The sequence below is a fragment of the Hemiscyllium ocellatum genome, chromosome 17 (genome assembly GCF_020745735.1).
Source record: "Hemiscyllium ocellatum isolate sHemOce1 chromosome 17, sHemOce1.pat.X.cur, whole genome shotgun sequence".
NCBI classification, from domain to species: domain Eukaryota; kingdom Metazoa; phylum Chordata; class Chondrichthyes; order Orectolobiformes; family Hemiscylliidae; genus Hemiscyllium; species Hemiscyllium ocellatum.
In genome coordinates this window covers 17160211-17180397 of record NC_083417.1, presented here as the reverse complement: position 1 = coordinate 17180397, position 20187 = coordinate 17160211, and the positions used below count along the sequence as shown (strand labels likewise).

The window sequence follows — 20187 nt, the reverse complement described above, 5'->3', positions numbered from 1 at the left end:
GCAGGTCAGGCAGCATCTGAGGAGAAGGAAAATTGACGTTTTGGGCCAGAGCCCTTCATCACTCTCAAGTTGAAATCCTTTGCTGCTTAATTCTCACTAAGTCCTGCTCATCCGTCACTCTTGTGCTCACTGCTCCTAAGTAAAGCCTAATTAAGCAATAACTTGATTTTAAATATCAATCCCTGATTCCCAATCCCTCCATGACTCCACTTCTCACTATCTTGGTTACCTTCTCCAGCTCCATCAAAATCCTGCCATCTCCATGCTGCTCTAGTGCTTGACCAAGCTCCTCATCACCTGTCATAAAGTCTTTGTTTATGGCTCAGTGTCAAAATCTCCCTTATTACATTCCTGTGAAGTCCTTTGCAAACATTTCCTTATGTCAATGGTGCCATATGAATGTTTCATATCTTGATTCCTATCCTGTTCCCAGTTTGCTGAGGTCAGTCAGAACAGTAGCGTGGAGGAACTACAATTGGTCTCTGCTCTCCTGGTCAAAATGTGAGATGTAGAATTACCAAACATCCAGGAAGCCCTGCTGCTAAATGCCTCTGGGGAGGAGCCAACTTTAATGAGGTTATTTTTCCCACCACAGCTTAAAAGCACCTGTGATTTGTGCTAATGCCCATGAATGGCCATGGACAGGGAGCCACAACTAGTTGCTGTGGCAATGCACTCATGTGAACAGTGCATCTTTGAGGAAGCATTATGGAAAGAAGCATCCTGTCCTCAATATGCAGGAGCTGCATACCCTGTGAAACAGACACTTCTTGGCTAATGCTTCAGCAACTTCTAGAACATGCATGGCAGTCTGACCATAAACTGACCTTTACAAAGAAATGCACTTAACTTGCACACTTGCCAAGAAAGGAGAAGATGTTTGCAGTCAGCTTTTATTATCACACCCTGGATGGACTTCCAATCATTATAAATGCTCTCAGTTTTCTCCCTTGGCTGTATATTCCGAGATGCAAAGAGTTCAGCCAACCGCACACTGTCAGCAAGTAACATAGTTCGTCTACTGTAACATCTATCTAAACTGGGATGCCAGGCCTCTATTTTCATGTCACTGATTTGAAAAATGAGCTTTCTGGCCAGTTTACAGGTGAAGTTTAACAAATGTTTTGTGTTCATTGTGTGTAAGTTGTGCATTCTGCCATCAAACAAAAATCATCTGCTCCCAACTGCTAATGACAAGATACATATCTGTCTTAGCTCAGGTGGGAAAACAAGCATCAAGATGCGTTTATATGACACCTTTCACAATGTCAGAATGCCCCAAAGTATTTTACATTCACCCAAATATTTTGAAGTGTTGTCAGAGTTGAATCCTACCAGTCTCACCTCTGAATCAGAGATTAGGAGTACAGATCTCACTTCAGGTTATTGGGTAAATAATCTAGACTGACACTTCTATGTAGTACTGAGGGACTTGTGCCTTAACAGAGGAGTCATCTTTTCAATTAGACATTTAATCAATATCCTTCAGACTTCCTCAGTAGCCCAAAGTGAAATGGTCTATATTTTTAAGCATTATTATATCCTATCAACAATGGAGTTGGAAAAACTGCAGTTTTTCAGCTGCAATATAATTAGCAGCCTGTTAAAATTCAGCACAGGAGGTCTTGGTGGTGCAGTGGCAAACATCCATGCCTCTGAGTCAGAAACTGCAGGCTCAAATCCTACTCTGGGATTTGATGGATAAGGAATGTGTATTCATAATTCTGGCCCACAGATTGAGCATCAATCACCAAATCCTTCCATCATACACTAATGACAAGTAGTAAGAATAGGAGAGATTCTTGGTCAGCTATGTGGTGGAAAGATTGTTGGAGCATTGACCTTGGCTCCAAACTACAACATGTATTTGAAAGGGCATGTTGCCCTGTGCCACAAGTTCAACATACCATCACTGTTTTTGTGTTCTGTGCCTCATGATGTAAAACCAAATGTAATGTTTGTCTTTCTCCAGTTAGAAGGAGAAAGTGAGGACTGCAGATGCTTTCTCCAGTTAGAACAGAGAACAGAGGACATTACAGCACAGTACAGGCCCTTTGGCCCTCAATATTGCAGCAACCTGTGAAACCAATCTGAAGGAGAAAGTGAGGACTGCAGATGCTGGAGATCAGAGCTGAAAATGTGTTGCTGGAAAAGCGCAGCAGGTCAGGCAGCATCCAAGGAGCAGGAGAATCAACGTTTCGGGCATGAGCCCTTCTTCAACCAATCTGAAGCCCATCTAACCTACACTGTTCCATTCTCAGTCATATGCCTATCCAATGATCATTTAAATGCCCTTAATGTTGGTGAGTCTACTACTGTTGCAGGCAATGCATTCCACACTCCTACTGCTCTTTGAGTAAAGAAATGACTGCTGACATCTGTCCTATTTTTATCACCCCTCAATTTAAAGCTATGTCCTCTTGTGCTAGCCATTGCTACCTAAGGAAAAAGGCTATCACTGTCCATCCTATCTAGCCCTCCGTTATCTTATTTGTCTCAATTAAGTCACTTCTCAACCTTCTTCTCTCTAATGAAAACAGCCTCAAGTCCCTCAGCCTTTCCTCATAAGACCTTTCCTCCACACCAAGCAACATCTTAGTGAATCTCCTCTGAACCCTTTCCAAAGCTTCCATATCCTTCCTATAATGTGCTGACCAGAACTGCACACAATACTGCAAGTGCAGCCGCACCAGAGTTTTGTATAGCTGCAGCAAAACCTCATGGTTCCAAAACTCAATTCCTTTACTAATAAAAGCTAACACACCGTACACCTTCTTAACAACCCTATCAATCTGGGTGACATATTTCAAAGATCTATGCACCTGGACACCGAGAACCCTCTGCTCATCGACAGTACCAATAATCTTTCCATCAGCCCCAGTACTCTATATTCCTGTTGTTCCTTCCAAAGTGAATCACCTCACACTTTTCCACATTAAACTCCATTTTCCACCTCTCACCTCAGCTCTGCAGCTTATCTATGTCCTTCTGTAATCTACAACATCCTTCGTCACTATCCATAACTCTACGACCCTTAGTGTCATCGTAAATTTACTAACCCATCCTTCTATGCCCTCATCTAGATCATTTATAAAAATGACAACAGCAGTGGATCCAAAACAGATCCTTGAGGTACACCACTAGTAACTGAACTCCAGGATGAATATTTCCCATCAACACTATCTTCTGTCTTTTTTCAGAGAGACAGTTTCTGATCCAAACCACTAAATCACCCTGAATCCCATGCCTCTGTATTTTGTGCAATAATCTACCGTGGGGAACCTTATCAAATGCCTTACTGAAATCCATATACACCACATCAACTGCTTTACCCTCATCCACCTATTTGGTCACCTTCTCAAATAACTCAATAACGTTTGTGAAGTACGACCTACCCTTGATAAAACCGTGTTGACTATCCCTAGTCAACTTATTTCTTTCTAGATGATTATAAATCCTATCTCTTATAACCCTTTCCAACACTTTACCCACAACTGAATTTTTTTATGAGCAAACTATGTGTTGAAATTAAAAAATGAGTATTAATCAGGGATTTCTTTTCTTACCCCATGTTCAAATTTTTAACTCTTTCACAGCTTTACCGGTTTGAAGTATTAAGAATTTGACTGCCGTGCAGAGTATCGTACTTGACAATATATTCAGTCAGTCTCTTGGCTAGTAAGTAATAACTGTAATTTAAATAACTAGCTAAGATTTATTCCTTTATTAAAGTAATTATTTTTAAATCCAGTAGCCTGTGTGGGATGGTATGCTTCTCCTGTGAGATGTGGGAAATCAAGGCAATTCAAACACCTCTGACAACTACATCTGCAGCAAATGTGTGCAACTGCAGTTCCTGTCAGACCACATGGATTGGTTGGAGCATCATTTAGACTTAGGAGCATGTAGAAGGTAGAAAGTGTCTTAGATGGAAGTTTCAATCCCAAGGTTGAGACAGATAGATGGGTGACTGTAGAAGGGGTGGGAGTCAGTGGCTATCCCCCTCTCTAATATGTATACCGTTTTGGGTACTGCTGGGGGGCATTCCCTATCATAAGATGGTGACAGCAACAGTCAAAGCAGTGGCATGGCAGCTGGCTCTGTTGTACAGCAGGGATGCTCAAAGTGCAGGTGAAAGGTGGTAGTCAGGAACTGTGTACTCGTGATTATTCCCTAATGAGGCCAGAAATAAGAAAATAGTACAGCTGATCACACTGATGTACAAGGAAGGGCTTCAGATATCTGGATCACTGGCAACTCTTCCAGGATAGGTGGGACTTGTACAAAAAGGACAGGTTGCAGCTAAATTGGAGGAGCACCAATATCCTTGCTGGGAGGTTTGCTAGAGCCACACAGGAGGGTTTAAACTGGTGTAGAAAAAGGGTGGAAACTGGAGCAGCAGGTCAGCTTGTGATGAGATGGTAGAGGTTAATAAGATGAAGAAGCGGAACCAGTATAATGAATAAGATAGGACTATAAAAAATGTATCGCGAAAGACAGGAGGGAGAAATAATAAAAAGATGCCGAAGGTCAGAACAGACTGCACAGTCTACATTAAGGTTCTTTATACAAATGCACAGAGTGTATGGAACAAATTAAATGAGCTACAGACTCAGCTTCAAAATGGAAACTGTGGTATTGTAGCCATTATGGAGACATGGCTGCACAGTGGTCAGGACTGTGAACTAAACATACCACTTCATAAAGGTTTACAGAAGGGATAGAGAAAAAGGCAAAGGAGGTAGAGTTTCATTACGTGTTAGAAACAGAATCACTTCTATGGTGAGGGAGGATGTAATGAGGGGAAAGCCCCCAGTGAAGGCCTTATGGGAAGTGAGGAATCATAAAAGAACTGAAACCACAATAGACCACCTGTAGCAGATCAGATAAATGTTGATGTTAGGCAATCGTGAAGCAAAAGCAGAGCAATAATAATCAGGAATATTAGCATTGACCATTGACATACTGGATAATGGGTGACATGGTGGCTCAGTGGTTAGCGCTGCTGCCTGACAATGCCAGGGACCCACAATCAATTCCAACCTTAGGCAACTGTTTGCATGGTGTTTGCACATTCTTCCTGTGTCTGTGTGGGTTTCTACTGGATGCTCAGATTTCCTCCCACACTCCAAGCCTGTGCACGTTAGGTGGACTGGTCACCCTAAAATTGCCCTGTGGTGTCCCAGGGATGTATAGGCGAGGTGGGTTAGCAATGGTAAATGCAGGGGTTACAGGGATAGGATGCGGAGCTAGGTCTGGATGGGATGCACTTTGGAAGGTCAGTGCACATTTGATGGGCTGAATGGCCTCTTTTCGCATGATTATTTTATTTCAGTATTTAGAGCAGAAAAGGAGGACAATTTCCTGGACGTTTCAAAGAAATTAACAGAGGATCAGGAACAGGGTTAAATAAAATTAGCTGAAGTAAATCATCAATAATGGGGAAATTAGTGAAAGTTAAGAATAAGAAGTCTGCAGGACTTTAATGCCCAACCATGGGCATTAAAGGTAAGGGAAAACATTACTAATACCCGAACAAGAATCTTTCGGAGTTTCCTAGATTTAGACGTTGTACCTCAGGTTTGGAAAGTTGCTCACATAGCTCCACTCTTTAAGAAAGGTCACTGAGGGAAATCAGGAAATTACAGACAAGTTACCTTGACATGTGGTAGGGAAATTGTTGGGATCTATAATTAAGGATAGCTGAACTGATCACCTCAAAAATTTTGGTTAATTAGGGAGAGTCAGCATGGATTCATGAAGGGTCAGTCATGTCTGGCAAACCTTGTAGAGTTTTTTGAAGATGTAACAAAGGTGGTGGACAGAGATAGGTTGATGGATGGTGTTTATGTGGACTTCAAGAAAGCTTCTAATAATGTGCCACACAAAAGACTGTTAGTTAAGGTTGAAGGGCACAGAACTGGGGGCAAATTACTGATGTGGATCGAAAATTAGTTGAGTGGCAAAAATCAGAGATTTGAAATAATGGGTAAGTATGCAAATTGACAGGGAGTGACAAGGGATGTTCCACAGTGAAATGTGTTGGGGCCTCAGTTATTCACAATATTCATTAACGTCTTGGATAACTACGTTAAGAAGTCAAACATCCAAATTTGCTGATAAAATTGGGCAGCATTGTAGACAGGATTGATGGCAGCATAAAATTACGAGAAGATATGGATAGATTTGGTGAACAGGCAAAGCTGTGGCAGATGCATTTTAATATAAGCAAGTGTGAGATTATCTATTTCAGACCAAAAAAGGATAGATTAGGGTTTTTTTTGAAGGCACAAAGTCAAACATAGTGGATGTTCAATGGGAGTTGGGGGTTCAGGTGCTTAGGTCTTTAAAATGCCACAAACAGGTCCAGAAAGAAATCAAGAAGACTCATGAAATGCTTTATGTCTAAAAGGCTGAAGTATTAAGATGTATACATTGTGCTGCGGTAATCAAAAATTTAGACTCCACTTAGAATACTGTTAGCAGATGTGGGCTAACAGTATTCTACCTTAGGAAGGATATTTTGACCCTGGAGGGAGTTCAACACAGGATCACAAGGGCGATATCTGGACTTCAGGGGTTAAGTTATGAAAAAAGATTAGACAAATGAGGCCTTTATTCTCTAGAATTTAGAAGGTTAAAAAGTGATCTAATCTAGATCTTCAGTAAAGACAGGGTAGTTAAAGATAAACAATTTCCACTAGTTGAAGATCCTAGAATGGGGAGTATAGCTTGAGAATTAGGGTCAGACCAGGGGAGATCGAGAAAGCACTTCTACATTCAAAGAAAGATGGAGGTTTGAAACTCTTTTCCTTAAACAGCAGTCGATGCTAATTCAATTTGTTAAACTTAAATCTGAGGTGAACACATTTTATTAAGCAATGGTATCAAAGGATATGGAGTTAGGGTACAGATTAGCCATGGTCTTTTGAATGGTAGAGCAAGCTCAAGGGGCCAAATGGCCCACTCCTCTTCCTGCATTTCTAATTCTAATAGCTGAGTAAAAGGCTTGCTGATATTTTTGGTATCCAATATAGATTATTACCTTTTGATCCAAAAACTATGACTGCAGCACTTTGACTGAGGGACAAGGGCTCACTTTTGCTACATGCATCAGGCAGGAGGTCTAATAGGCGTGCCTCACAACAGCTGAGCACTGTTCCCACAATATCCCCAAATGGTTAGTTTTTAGATTAGATTACTTACAGTGTGGAAACAGGCCCTTTGGCCCAACAAGTCCATACCGACCTGCCAAAGCACAACCCACACAGACCCATTCGCCTACATTTACCCCTTCACCTAACACTATAGGCAATTTAGCATGGCCAATTCACCTCACCTGCACATTTTTGGACTGTGGGAGGAAACTGGAGCACCCGGAGGAAACCCACACAGACACGGGGAGAATGTGCAAACTCCACACAGTCAGTTGCCTGAGGCGGGAATTGAACCTGGGTCTCTGACGCTGTGCCACCGTGCCACCCACTGTGCCACCGTGCCGCCCACATATAGGATTTAATAACTGAATTCCTCTGAGTTTCATTAGTTAGTTTGGTTCACAGATCCCTGTAGATTGCCTAAAACTACAAGTAGAGCCAGAGATTAAGTACCAATACCAGACTGGACATCTTTCAGAAAATTATCTGGGAACTAACAAAGACTATTTGTGCTGGAAATCATATAAGCTGAGATGTTTAAAAGTATTACAAACAAATACTCAAAACTAGAGTCATCAGTGCATTGTTCTAAGATAATTCAATCATCTAAGATATGCAAAATCAAGACTAGAGTGGTGCTGGAAAAGCACAGCAGGTCAGGCAGCATCCGAGGAGCAGGAAAATCAACATTTTGGGCAAAAGCCCTTCATCAGATATACAGAAACCTGCTGAAAACAAAACAGACAGGAAGCTTTAGGCAATTTTCCCATTGTACTATTAATAATTGAGTCCACCGTCTGATAGCATGGGCTGACAAAATTAATACCCTATGCATTGCTCTTAAATAATAAAAGCAAAAAGTTTTATTTTACAATTCATTCACAGGATGTGAGCATTTTGAGAAATGCTTGCATTATTTTCCATCCTTCATTTCTTTAAGGATATGGTGGTGAGGAAGCTTCTTAAATCGCTGAAGTTTTAATGGGAAGGGACAGCCAAGGTGACGTTAGGTAGGGATTCCCCACAAAAAGCACTATCAATCATGGATTAGTGACATGCTTCCAGGTCATAATGATGGATGATTTAGACAGAAACTTGATGCTGTTCAAATAGGCCTGCTGCCCTTTTCCATTGAGATTGGAATTTTCACAATTTCTAAAGATGCTGCCAAGAAGCTTTGGTGTAGTATGTCTTGTGGATGATAATATTCTGCTGCTGCAGACTGTCAGTGGTGGAGAGAGCAAGGTCAAGGACAAAATGCCAAGAAAGCAGGCTACTTTCTCTTGCTGCGGTTGAACATGTTGGATTACATTAGAAAGGTGCTCATTCAGGCAAGTAGGGATTATTTCCTCACAGTCCTCACTTTTGCCTTGTAGGCAGTGGAAAAGGTTTTGGAAGATAGGAGGTGTACTAGTTGCTCCAGAATGCGCAGCCTCTGATCTGCTCTTGCAGCCATAGTATTTACATCTGGTTAGTCCAGTTCAGTTTCTGATCAATCAATCTTTTGTACAATCAACTATATAAGCAACCCCATGTTTTTTTTTGCCAAAGAACAGTCCCATGGATGTGATAACCTTGATTGATAATCCAGAGATCCAGGAAGTGTTTTGGGGACCTGGGTTCAAATCCCACCATGGCAGGTGGTGGAATTTGAATTCAATACAAGTCTGAGACTAAGAATCTAATGACAACCATGAAACCATTATCAATTGTGAGAGTAAAACCTATCTAGTTCACCAAAGTCCTTTAAGGAAGGGAAACTACTACCATCCTCATCTGGTCTGGCCTACATGTGACTCCAGATCCACAGCAATGGGGTTGACTCTTAACAGCCCTCTGGGCAATTAGGTTTAGACAGCGACAGCCTCATCCCGTGAATGAGTAAAAGAAGTTTAGCACTGATCACAGAAGTGTTACAGTGTAGAAGGAGGCCAATCGGCCCACCATGTCTGCACCAGCTCTTCAAATGAGCACCATTACTTATTTTCCATTAACCTGTACGCTGTTCCTAATTACGCTGGGCTGATAAAATGTGGGCTCGTTCAGGTCTTTGAAGATCAAAGTTGTTATTACTGCACTCACAGTAAGTATCCCAAGGCCTGAGTACATGGAGATATATTTAAACAGACCAAGCTCCCAGAATAGCCTGCCGCATGAACAACTGCCAAGTCGCCTGCTGGGATCAGATGCAGCACCACAATGGCGTGCTAACTTCCAAATACATTCACTGAAGAAATGCTAACAGCAATGTTGACAACAAAATTACTGCATATCGTCTGTGCAGCAGAGAAACGCAGAGGAGTGAGGCCAGTGCACTCATATTTTTTATTTAAAAGGCACAAAACACTTAACCTCGTTTCGTTTTGAACAGAATGTGAAGTCTGTATTCCCCCACTGGTTGCTCCTGGAAACACAAGAGCCTCCTGCCTCTTTTAAGACAGGTGGGTGTTCATCCGCTCATCTCTGAGGGAGCGAGAGGGGAGTGGGGTAGAAATCGAGGAAGAGAGTGTTGGATTGGGGTTGAGATTCAAGGACAGCGTGGGTCAAGACCAGTGTGTTCCCTGACTGACACCAGTCGGACTGTCCTTGCCGTCCACCGCGGGTCACATTTCAATCACCACCTTGACTGGATTCTGACCAAAAACGCAGGTCCCTCGGGCGAAATGGATAGAGGGGTTCAGGCCACCCCCAGCGAAGTCTTCTCCCTCGCCTCGCCCCTTAAAATACATCAATGATTTCAAACTTAACCTTTCCTGTGAACTCTCGGGTTTTATTTTTGTTGGTTGCTACAACAAATCCCATCCGAGGCAACGCTGGATGAACATGTTAGTTTCCTGTCTGGGACATTTAAAGGGGGTGGGTGGGGGTGAGATCAGTCTCAAAGCAAATCCTAAATTTAGGGTGATTTAAAAGCACTGTTTATTCCCCACCCACCCAGATCGTTTCGACCGACCGTCACAAACTGTTATTTGAGTTTTTTTGGGGGGGGCAGGGTGGGATGGGAGAGGGTGAGGGGGCAATTGGTGAACTTTTTGCGAGGCTCCTTCCAGCGGTGGTTCAAACACGCAGCGGAGACACCCTGTTCACTTCCGATCAAACGCCGTGGTGTTTTGGAAATGTCAGCAATTGCTCTCATTACATCGGTGGGAAACGCGAGCCGCCAAAGGGCAGAGCTTGCAATTTCACCCAAAGGAATCCATTCGATTTCAGCAAGTTGTAACAATCTGTCTCTCCCATCTCTCTCCACCCTCTCCCTCCCTCTCTCTCTCTCTCTCGGCAACACTGTCAACACACACACGCCCCATGTCTACCACATACCTTACTCATTCCAGTGCCCATGACACACAGACTCGGGCTCCTACAGGAGCTGCGGTTACAAAAATAAAAGGTTTCAAGGCTACGGCCGAGCTTTCGGTGCAAAGGGAGCCCGGCGCTGAGCGGTGGAGAACTGCTCTCGTTAATGGACCGCTCTGAGACCGGTGCCGGGCTGAACTCGGATTTGCAACGTGCCAATGCCACCCGTTTTCCCTTCAGCTGGAGCTGGAATTCCGATCCGCTTCCGCACTCCCTGGAAAATACATCAGCGCGGTGACATCACCACTAGGTGTCTCCAACTTCAGTTAAAGGGGACACAACATTGTCTTCATCTTTCCCTTGTCTAACACTTCTCACTCATTCCTTCTCTTCATCCTCTCATCCAGCCCCATGTTTTACTCCTTCTCCTCCCAATCCCTTCTCCCAAAGCTGTGTAACCAATCTGCCTCTGTACATCCAGACAATCTGCTGGTACATCTCTCTCTAAACTTTTGAAAACTTCTATCAGACCTCCACTTAGTCTTATTCTCCCAAGGGGAACAGCCCCAATGTCTTCAATCAATCCTCATAACTGAAGTTCCTTAGTCCTGGAATTATTCCTGCAAATAGCTTCTGGGCTCTTTAGATCAGATTCCCTACAGTGTGGAAAAAGACCCTTTGCCCCATCAAGTCCACATCAACCCTCCGAAGAGTAACCCACCCAGACCCATTTCCCTCTGACTATTGCAGTCTAACACTATGGGCAATCTAGTATGGCCAATTCACCTGACCTGCACACCTTTGGACTGTGGGAAGAAATCCAAACCCACACAGACATGAGGAGAATGTGCAAACTCCATCCACCTGAGACTGGGATTGAACCTGAGACCTTGGTGCTGTGAGACAGCAGTACTAACCACTGAGCCACCGTGCTCTCTCCAATGTTTTCTCATCCTTTGTATAATGGGGTGTCCGCATGCTGAACAGGAGTTAAAACAAAATGCAAAGATCATGGACCTGAGACATGAAGTTTTATCTCTTCTCTCCCTCCAGATGTGTTGACCAACTGTCTGAGTATTTCACAGCACTTCCCTGTGTTTTTTTTTAATTCCTGTTCAGCACATGGACATCCCATTATAAGAAGGATATCAACACATTGGAGAGTGCAGAAGCGATTTGCAGGAGGAATTCCAGTAATTAGTCTTATGGATTGATTGAAGAAGTTGGGGGGTTTTCCCCTTGCAGGGAAGAAGGCTAAGTGGAGATCAGATACAGATTTTCAAAGTCAAGACCGGACTTGATGGAGTAGATAGGGACAAACTGATCTCACTCATAAAAGGATCAAGATTCAGAAGGCATGGATTTAAAGTCATTTGCAATAGAAGCAAATGCGATTCCAGAAAAACTTCTTCACTCAGTGAGTAGTTAGGGTCTAGAATACACTTTGGAAATGTAGGGAAGGCAGGTTCAACTGAGGCATTCAGGGGGGCATTGGATGACTATTTCGAAATAAATAATTTGCAGCAGTAAGGGGGAGAAGCAAGAAATTGACACTGGTAATGATGCTTATGTGAAGAGCTGGTGCACACATAATATGCTGATTGGCCTCCTTCTACACTGCAACACTTCTATAACATTACTGCATGAAGAATGCATTATGAACAATGCTACATATCTTCAAAGTTTTATTACTATATGCCTTGCTCCAAGTATCTTCTCGATTCCTGAAGAAGGGCTTATGCCCGAGACGTCGAATCTCCTGTTCCTTGGATGCTGCCTGACCTGCTGCGCTTTTCCAGCAAGACATTTTCAGCTCCAAGTATCTTCTGCCTTCTAACTATACTTGACCTGAAAAATACATTTTGTCTGTGTGCAGCACTGTGAATAACTAGCCCAAAGTTTTAAATGTGCGAACCTAAGGGAAGAGTATTTTAGAAAGTAATTCAAAGTCCAGGGTTATATCCAAGTGTTTGATACCAAATCATTTCAATTGCGTTGCAGATATTGAGACTGGTTTAATAATACCCGTCATAGTGAGTTTTGAGAAGATTTGTAGCTCAGGTTGAAGTTCTGGATGTAGATTTGCTCGTTGAGCTGGAAGGTTCATTTTCAAACGTTTCCTCACCCTACTGGTAACATCTTCAGTGAGCCTCCGGAGGAAGCTTCGACCAAAGGCTGACTCACTGAAGATGTTATCTAGTGTCCTGACAAAATGTCTGAAAATGAACCTTCCAGCTCAGCGAGCAAACCTACACCCAACACCCGTCATAATAATGAAATTAAATTTATCCACAAGTTACAAATAAAACAACCTACTATGGCTTTATTCTATCCATAGTCCAATACTTCAGGATATTTCCTTATGTAACATATGTTAAATATATATACAAATGCAAACAAGCACTCAGAGACTTAGTTCCACCAGTAAGACAAACAAGAATCCAAGGCCTTTACTTCTTTATTATTTTGCACAGTAATATATAAAGGTATAAATTTGGCTTGTATGTATGTAAAATAATAAAGAATACAGGTGAACTTTAAAATCTTAATTTTGTTTGATATTAATATTCACTGAAAGGGTACAGTTGATGTTCTACCAAGGAAATCCAATGATATGTCTGAGATAGTAAAAGTGGAAATGATTAAGTCTTTTTGCCTTTCCAGCATATTTTGTCCAGGTCTCGCCACTGTAGAGGAGACTGACAAGGAAAATGTTTATTTTTTTTTAGTCACTTTGCTATTGGTCCACACTCTTACTCAACGGGACATAGCAGCTCCAGTTTTTATGATATATCTGTTGATTTCAGCAACAAGAGCCATACAGTTGAGAACTGTGGAGCCTACATATGTGAATATGTCTAAACAACCTCCAGTGTCATTTTGTCAATGCTGATAAATAGCACGATGCCAACATGTTGGACCATGGCCTCTCTTGTCCTGATGCTGTTGATGTATTTTCAGCATCTTTCGATAAGACAACATCATCACTCAGAGTTCCTTGGGCATGCATATTTTATCAACTTACAGTCATTGCCAGGCTAATAATGGGTGATGGCTGTATACTTAGACCTTCTGTATGGTGAATTAGCCACTGAGTTATGACCTCCTAGGCATCTAAATTTCCACTACAAGGAAGATATTAAGATGACAGATATTGACAAAAAATGTTATCATAGAATCGCTACAGTGTGGAAACAGGCCCTTCGGCCCAACAAGTCCACACTAGCCCTCCGAAGTGTAACCCTGAACCTATTACTCTACATTTACCTCTAACTAATACACCTATCCTACACATCTCTGAACACTATGGCAATTTAGCATGGCCAGTTCACCTTACCTGCACATCTTTTGGATTGTGGGAGGAAACCAGAGCACCTAGAGGAAGCCCACATAGACACAGGGAAAATGTGCAAATTCCACATACAATCATCCAGGTCCCTGGCGCCATGAGGCAGCAGTACTAACCACTGAGCCACCGTGCCACCCTGGATACACCACTGGAGGCAGACTATTTGGAAGGGTACTGGAAGAGGTGACCAGAAACAAACAACTCACATGGCTGAGCTAATGGCCCAGGAAAACAGAGTCCAGTGAATCATGCACTTTCTCATCCCACTGTCTTCCTCTTCAGCAGCTGAGGCAGACTGCAGCCACTCCAGGTGATAAAAACTAATAAAGGACCGTGAACACGGTAAAACAAAAACAAAAATAGAAATTGCTGGAAAAGCTCAGCACGTCTGGCAGCGTCTGTGGAGAAAAATGAGAGTTAATGTTTCAGGTTGAGTGACCCTTCCTCAGAACTCAGACTACACTACGTGATGCTCAATGCAGAGTCACCACCACAATACTGAGAGAGGAAAAGGCTACCACAAGAGCATCTTTTTTAATATAGAGGAGCTTCAGATACACATAAAGATGAAAATGACAGTTAGAATCATTTCCTGATTTGACTCTAGGATTGCTTGGAAAGAATGCCTCATACTATCTAGTAGTATGATCATATATTGAGCATGACTTCAATCTGGTATCAAGTTCAGAATTTTAAGAAAATCTTCAGAGATCCTTGGCCCCCTGGAAGTTAACTCAAACTATTTTCAAAATTTTGGGAATGCATGAAAAGGTACCAATAGAGCTCTCTCCTGCATAATGAAGTGCAATTCATTGCCAGGCATTTTACCAGCTGCACTTACCATTCTCCATCCAATGTTTCAGAGTTAGAATCTATTTCTATCATAACCACAGGATGGAAATTATTGGAAGTGAAGAGTATTGTATTGGCCACAGTACATTAACATTTCCCACCCACATGCGTAAAGGATCCAGAGCTGAGAGGCATCACATGATTCACAGATCATTTTAGGCATGCAGGATTATTTTATTAATATTTTATTCATGGGTTTCTCTAATATACCTCTAAGAGGACTGAAGGCAGTCAGCCAGAATTTATCTACAGGGTAACTGTTGCTATAGGAACAAAGGGAAGCCATTTGGCACATTTTAATGACCGAAATAAATTGGCAAGAAGTACTAAAAGGAATACAGAGAATTGAACATTTATGCTAGATTGTAGCACGTAGACTGTAGTTATCCTACCTGTAATGTAAAACACCCATGAGAGGGAACACCGCTGGATCTAATGATAGGAAAAGAAATGGAAAGTGTAGGATGCATTGGGGACTATGTGGCTATAACAATAACAATATTTAAGATAAACATTAAGATTAGACATTTCAAAAGAATAAATAAGAAACAAAATAATCGGCCATAAGGCCATGACAAAGTAGAACAGGAGTACACTGTTCAGCCCCTCAATACTGCTCTGCCATTCAGTAGCATCTTGGCTGATCTGACTTTACTCATGTCCACTTTCCTGCACTTTTCCTGTAACCCTTGATTCTCCGCTGATCTAAGCCATAAATATACACAAGGACTCTGCCCTCGCAGCTCTCTTTGCAAGGAGTTCCAAAGACTGTCAATCCTCTCTGAGATCTTAAATTCACACCCCTTAATTCTGACTCTAAGTGATTCTCAGGGATGAGAACGAAACTAGGGAAAATAAAAGAGGAAGTATTACAGACAAACAAAGAAATTAATCAGAAGTGGAAACATTTAAGGCGATAATCAATAGAGTTCAGGAGAATAAATTCAGTTTCTATGTGTGGGTGTGTGTGATGGAGAGAGTTTAAACTGAGTTTAACTCTGCGTCTCTGCTTAGGGATTCCCTGTCCTTCATATATATGACTGCAACATAATAGAAAATGTAAGTATCTGCCTGTTTCTCTCCCATCTTTCAGAATACATGGAAACCTCCACATAGAGCAGTTGAATCCTGTCTGGCTCAGCTCATTGCTGAGTTGGTCCATGGTGGGTACTTTCTCCTCTGCTTTCTTTCCTCTCGTATCTCATTGCTCTGCCTATAGATCACCCAATCCCCTAAATTTGACTGCAGTCTGCATCTCACTCCTGAGTATCTGTTATTCTACACATAATCATCCTGAATCCCCTTGGTAAAATTCCAATCTGTAACTGACTTCCATTTTTAAGGGACCCTGTACATTAGCCACCTCAATCCTTTGATTAGATTCCAGTCTGTATCACACTCCTGGATATCTGTTAGTTTGTATATTAAACATTCAATCCAAATCCTGTTAAAATTGCCCACAGTGTTCAGGGAAGTGTAGGTGAGGTGCATTAGTCAGGGGTAAATGTGGGGAAATGGGTCTGGATGGGTTATTCTTCTGAGGGTCAGTGTGGTCTTGTTGCGCTGAAGGACTTGTTTCCCCACTGTCGGGATTATATGAATCTCTCAATTACATTCCAATGTGTAACTCACTCCCATGTATGTATGACTCGCATGTTTAAAAAACACCCCAAAACCTTCAATTCTATTCTATTTGGTGGAGTTTAATTTAGATAAATGCAAGGTGCTGCATTTTGGGAAAGTAAATTTTAGCAGGACTTATACACTTAATGGTCAGGTCCGAGGGAGAGTTGCTGAACAAAGAGACTTTGAAGTGCAGATTCGTAGCTCCTTGAAAGTAGAGTGGGAGGTGGATACGATAATGAAGACAGCGTTTGGTATGCTTTGCTTTATTGGTCAGAGTTTTGAGTATAGGCATTGAGAGGTCATGTTGCTGCTGGACAGGACATTGGTAAGGCCACTGTTGGAATATTGCGTGCAATTGTGGTTCTCCTTCCTATCAGAAGGATGTTGTGAAACTTGAAAGGGTTCAGAAAAGATTTACAAGGATGTTGCCAGGGTTGGAGGATTTGAGCTACTGGGAGAGGCTGAATAGGCTGGGGCTGTTTTCCCTGGAGCATCAGAGGTTGAGGGGTGACCTTATAATGTTTATAAAATCATGATTTGGAGATGCCGGTGTTGGACTGGGGTGTACAAAGTTAAAAATCACACAACACCAGGTTATAGTCCAACAGGATTAATTGGAAGCACACTAGCTTTCGGAGCGACGCTCCTTCATCAGGTGATTGTGGAGGGCTCGATTGTAACACAGAATTTATAGCAAAATTTTGCAGTGTGATGTAACTGAAATTATACATTGAAAAATTGATTGTCTGTTAAGCCTTTCATCTGTTAGAATACAGTGATAGTTTCACTTCTTTCATGTGTAAATCACAAAACCCTTTTTAAAGTTGCATTCTTGGGTTAGCTGCTAATAATGGTGATAGCGAGACAATATGAAATGGGTGGGATATGGGCTAAGTGCTGGCAAAAGAGACTCGAGTAGGTTAGGATATCTGGTTGGCATGGATGGGTTGGACCAAAGGGTCTGTTTCCGTGCTGCACATCTGTATGACTATGACTAAATAAATTCCACTTGATGGCAAGTACTAGCCAGTGATGACATACTAAGGATGCACAGGAAATAAGGTTAACAGTGAAATCTTAAAAAGGCAAACACTTTTCAAAAAAAGAAGGCTCAACAAAAGGGAATACAGAGAGGTCAGGAATAAGTTTTAAAAATTGAAGATAAAGAAACCACAACACAAAATGATACAGGAGTTCAAAAAGGTATAGCAAATTATTTAACGAGCACAAAACTAACTAAGGGAAAATGGGAATAGGTAAAGGACCACGGATAGACATACAATTAAGTAATGACTGTGAAAAGGCAAAAATATTAATTATTTTGCCTTGATATTCACCAGAAAAATAACCTAAATGGTAGGCATTTTTTATATTGGTTCATGGGGTGTGGATGTCATTTGCTAGATCAGAATCAGATCCCTAAATGCCCCAGAGAAGGTAGTGCTGAGCTGCATTCTCAAACCACTGTATCCCTGGCATAGAGGTAGACCTATCGCGCTGCTAGGAAAGGAGCTCCAGAATTTTAATCCAGTGACAATGAAGGATATAATCCCAAATCAGTACGGTGTGTGGTTTGGAGAGGAATTACCAGGTGATGTCCTCATGGATTTCTTGTTGCCTTTGTCATAAATGGGAAGCGAAGAAGAGATCAAAAGGAATAGAAATGCACTTAAGGGAGAACAGGGAGAAATCATTAATAAATCTGGATTGACAGAAATCTTGATCTGAGTGAATTACCTCCATACATATTAAAAGTGAGAGAAATGTTTGCAGAGGCATTGTTAAAACATATTTAAGAATCATTAGAAAAAGCAGTGCTAGATGACTGATAGAACAAGTCCAGTAAATTATAGACCAATTATCTTAACTTCAATGATCGGTGTTATGAAGTTGAAAATATGTACAAGACCTTTAAGAGAGAGTGAATGCTATTATGATCTGACAGATTACAAGCAGCTGTACATATATAACTAGATAGCAGTCTCATATTGTACTGGAAATTGAAAACATGTAACATTTGGCTGTGAAATGGATACCTGAGTTTTGGTTGCTGTTTTGACGACAATTCAAATTTAGGCAATCAATTTAAATGATATTCAGGACATTAAAACCAGTTGAGATGGATTTATTGTCTTGCCAACATCGAATCAATGAGATGATTTGATGTTGGGGATATAAAAATAGACATTTTGAAAATTGGGAAGAGAGTAATTGCCATCAAGACAAACCTAAGAAATTAGGAAACATTCTCCATCAAGAGTACCTTTTCACATGAAACATACTCACAGTAAAAAGAAAGTCAATGATCCAGGCAATTCAGCAGCTGGAAGAGTGAAGTCACAGAAGATGACAGTGCCTGTGAGATTTTGAAATTAAGTTGATGTAATTTTAATAAGTGTCTTATTGGAAGAGCATCTTGTTATAGAGTTGGAGGCAGGTAATAAGCAGTTAAAAGAAAAGGGGACTTAGAGTTGTGAATAGTTATTTTTTAATGTTCACTTTTAGAGTTAAATAATAAATTGATGTTATTTACTTTAAATAGTGGAATTTGGGAGTTCGCTGGCATTCATATTTTAAACGGATTACAAAGCGAGGGAGCTTTTCTGGGTGTCTGGGCTTCATTAACAAAGGGGTTCACCTTCATGTCATAACATAGGAAATATAATTTTAGTCCTTATTTAAAGAACTAAATTTGGAAAACTATAAAGAACCTGAGAATATAATACAGTAATTGTATTATACAAACTTAACCAACCTTATTGAATCAGTTTAAGTAACAGAACAAGGAAGCATAATGCTGTAGGCATAATAAATTCTGATTTTCAAACTAATTTCAATATAGTAAAGACGTTCATGCTAATAGACTCATGATGCAAGCAAGAACAAAGAGTCAGTGAACATGGCAGCAGAGTAATTAGCAACCTGTCTCCTAACTGAAAAAACAGAATGTTACACGAAGTTCCATCAGACTGGCAAAAGTTGTGAATTAGTCTTGCCTAAAGCTACTCATTATTTACACAGGAGTTGGATGCATAGTCCTAAAATTTATATATGTTAACAAATTGGGGGTTTAAATAATAGAGGACAGCAAGGCCATGCTAAATTGCCCGTAGTGTTAGGTAAGGGGTAAATGTAGGGGAATGGGTGGGTTGCGCTTCGGCGGGTCGGTGTGGACTTGTTGGGCTGAAGGGCCTGTTTCCACACTGTAAGTAATCTAATTTGTAATCTAATTTTTAAAAAAACAAATTACATCAAGACATGAACAGATTGTAGGGTTATTGCAAACGAAACGTAAGGGCTCTGGAAATAAGGTAGTCACTAATCTCATTAAAAAATTATGGGGAACTTTCTTTAGAGATTGGAAATTTCTATTGCAACAAATAGTCGAGGCATAGATGTTTCAGGAGCAAGTGGGATAATCCAATGGAGAAAAGAACATGTGGATATAAAACTATTGTGCTTAATAGCTTGTTTGTACTGCAAGTACTTGTGCAGCGTGATGAAATATTTGTGACAACTCTGAAATTGTTTTCCAATTAGTTCCACTTTCATGTTCTAATCCCACAGCCCTGCAAGAGTATCTCACTATGAATTTGTTTAAGGCCCACTGGTGAAGATTTCAATCCTAATGTGAGAAAAATCACAAGTGGTAGTCAATACCTCATGTTGACGCACAAATGAGTTACCTTTGGTGTGATATTTAGTTGTCATGCCCCACAGATTTTTTTTTAAACTCATTAATTGGCTACATTTTTACAAGCATATTACTAGTTTCAAAATGCCATCTCCAGTAATTGAATTTGACAAAACAACTAAAGTAAAGCAATAGCTGGAATATAAAATGTACTTTGTTAGTAATTAAGGAGCTTTACACTTGCAAAGAATCTTGTTGCATCACAAACAGAAGAC

The 20187-nt window shown here is 41.1% G+C and overlaps 1 protein-coding gene across 1 annotated transcript in view; it reads right to left on the bottom strand.

Moving 5' to 3' along the window:
* Positions 1-10718, bottom strand: part of dusp22a (dual specificity phosphatase 22a) — a 112923-nt gene extending 102205 nt beyond the window's left edge. Inside the window, exon 1 of the mRNA XM_060837972.1 lies at positions 10476-10718. Coding sequence (XP_060693955.1) covers positions 10476-10496 — 21 coding nt within the window. The 5' untranslated portion in view covers positions 10497-10718. The remainder of the gene's footprint in view (positions 1-10475) is intronic.
* Positions 10719-20187: the final 9469 nt, after the last annotated feature.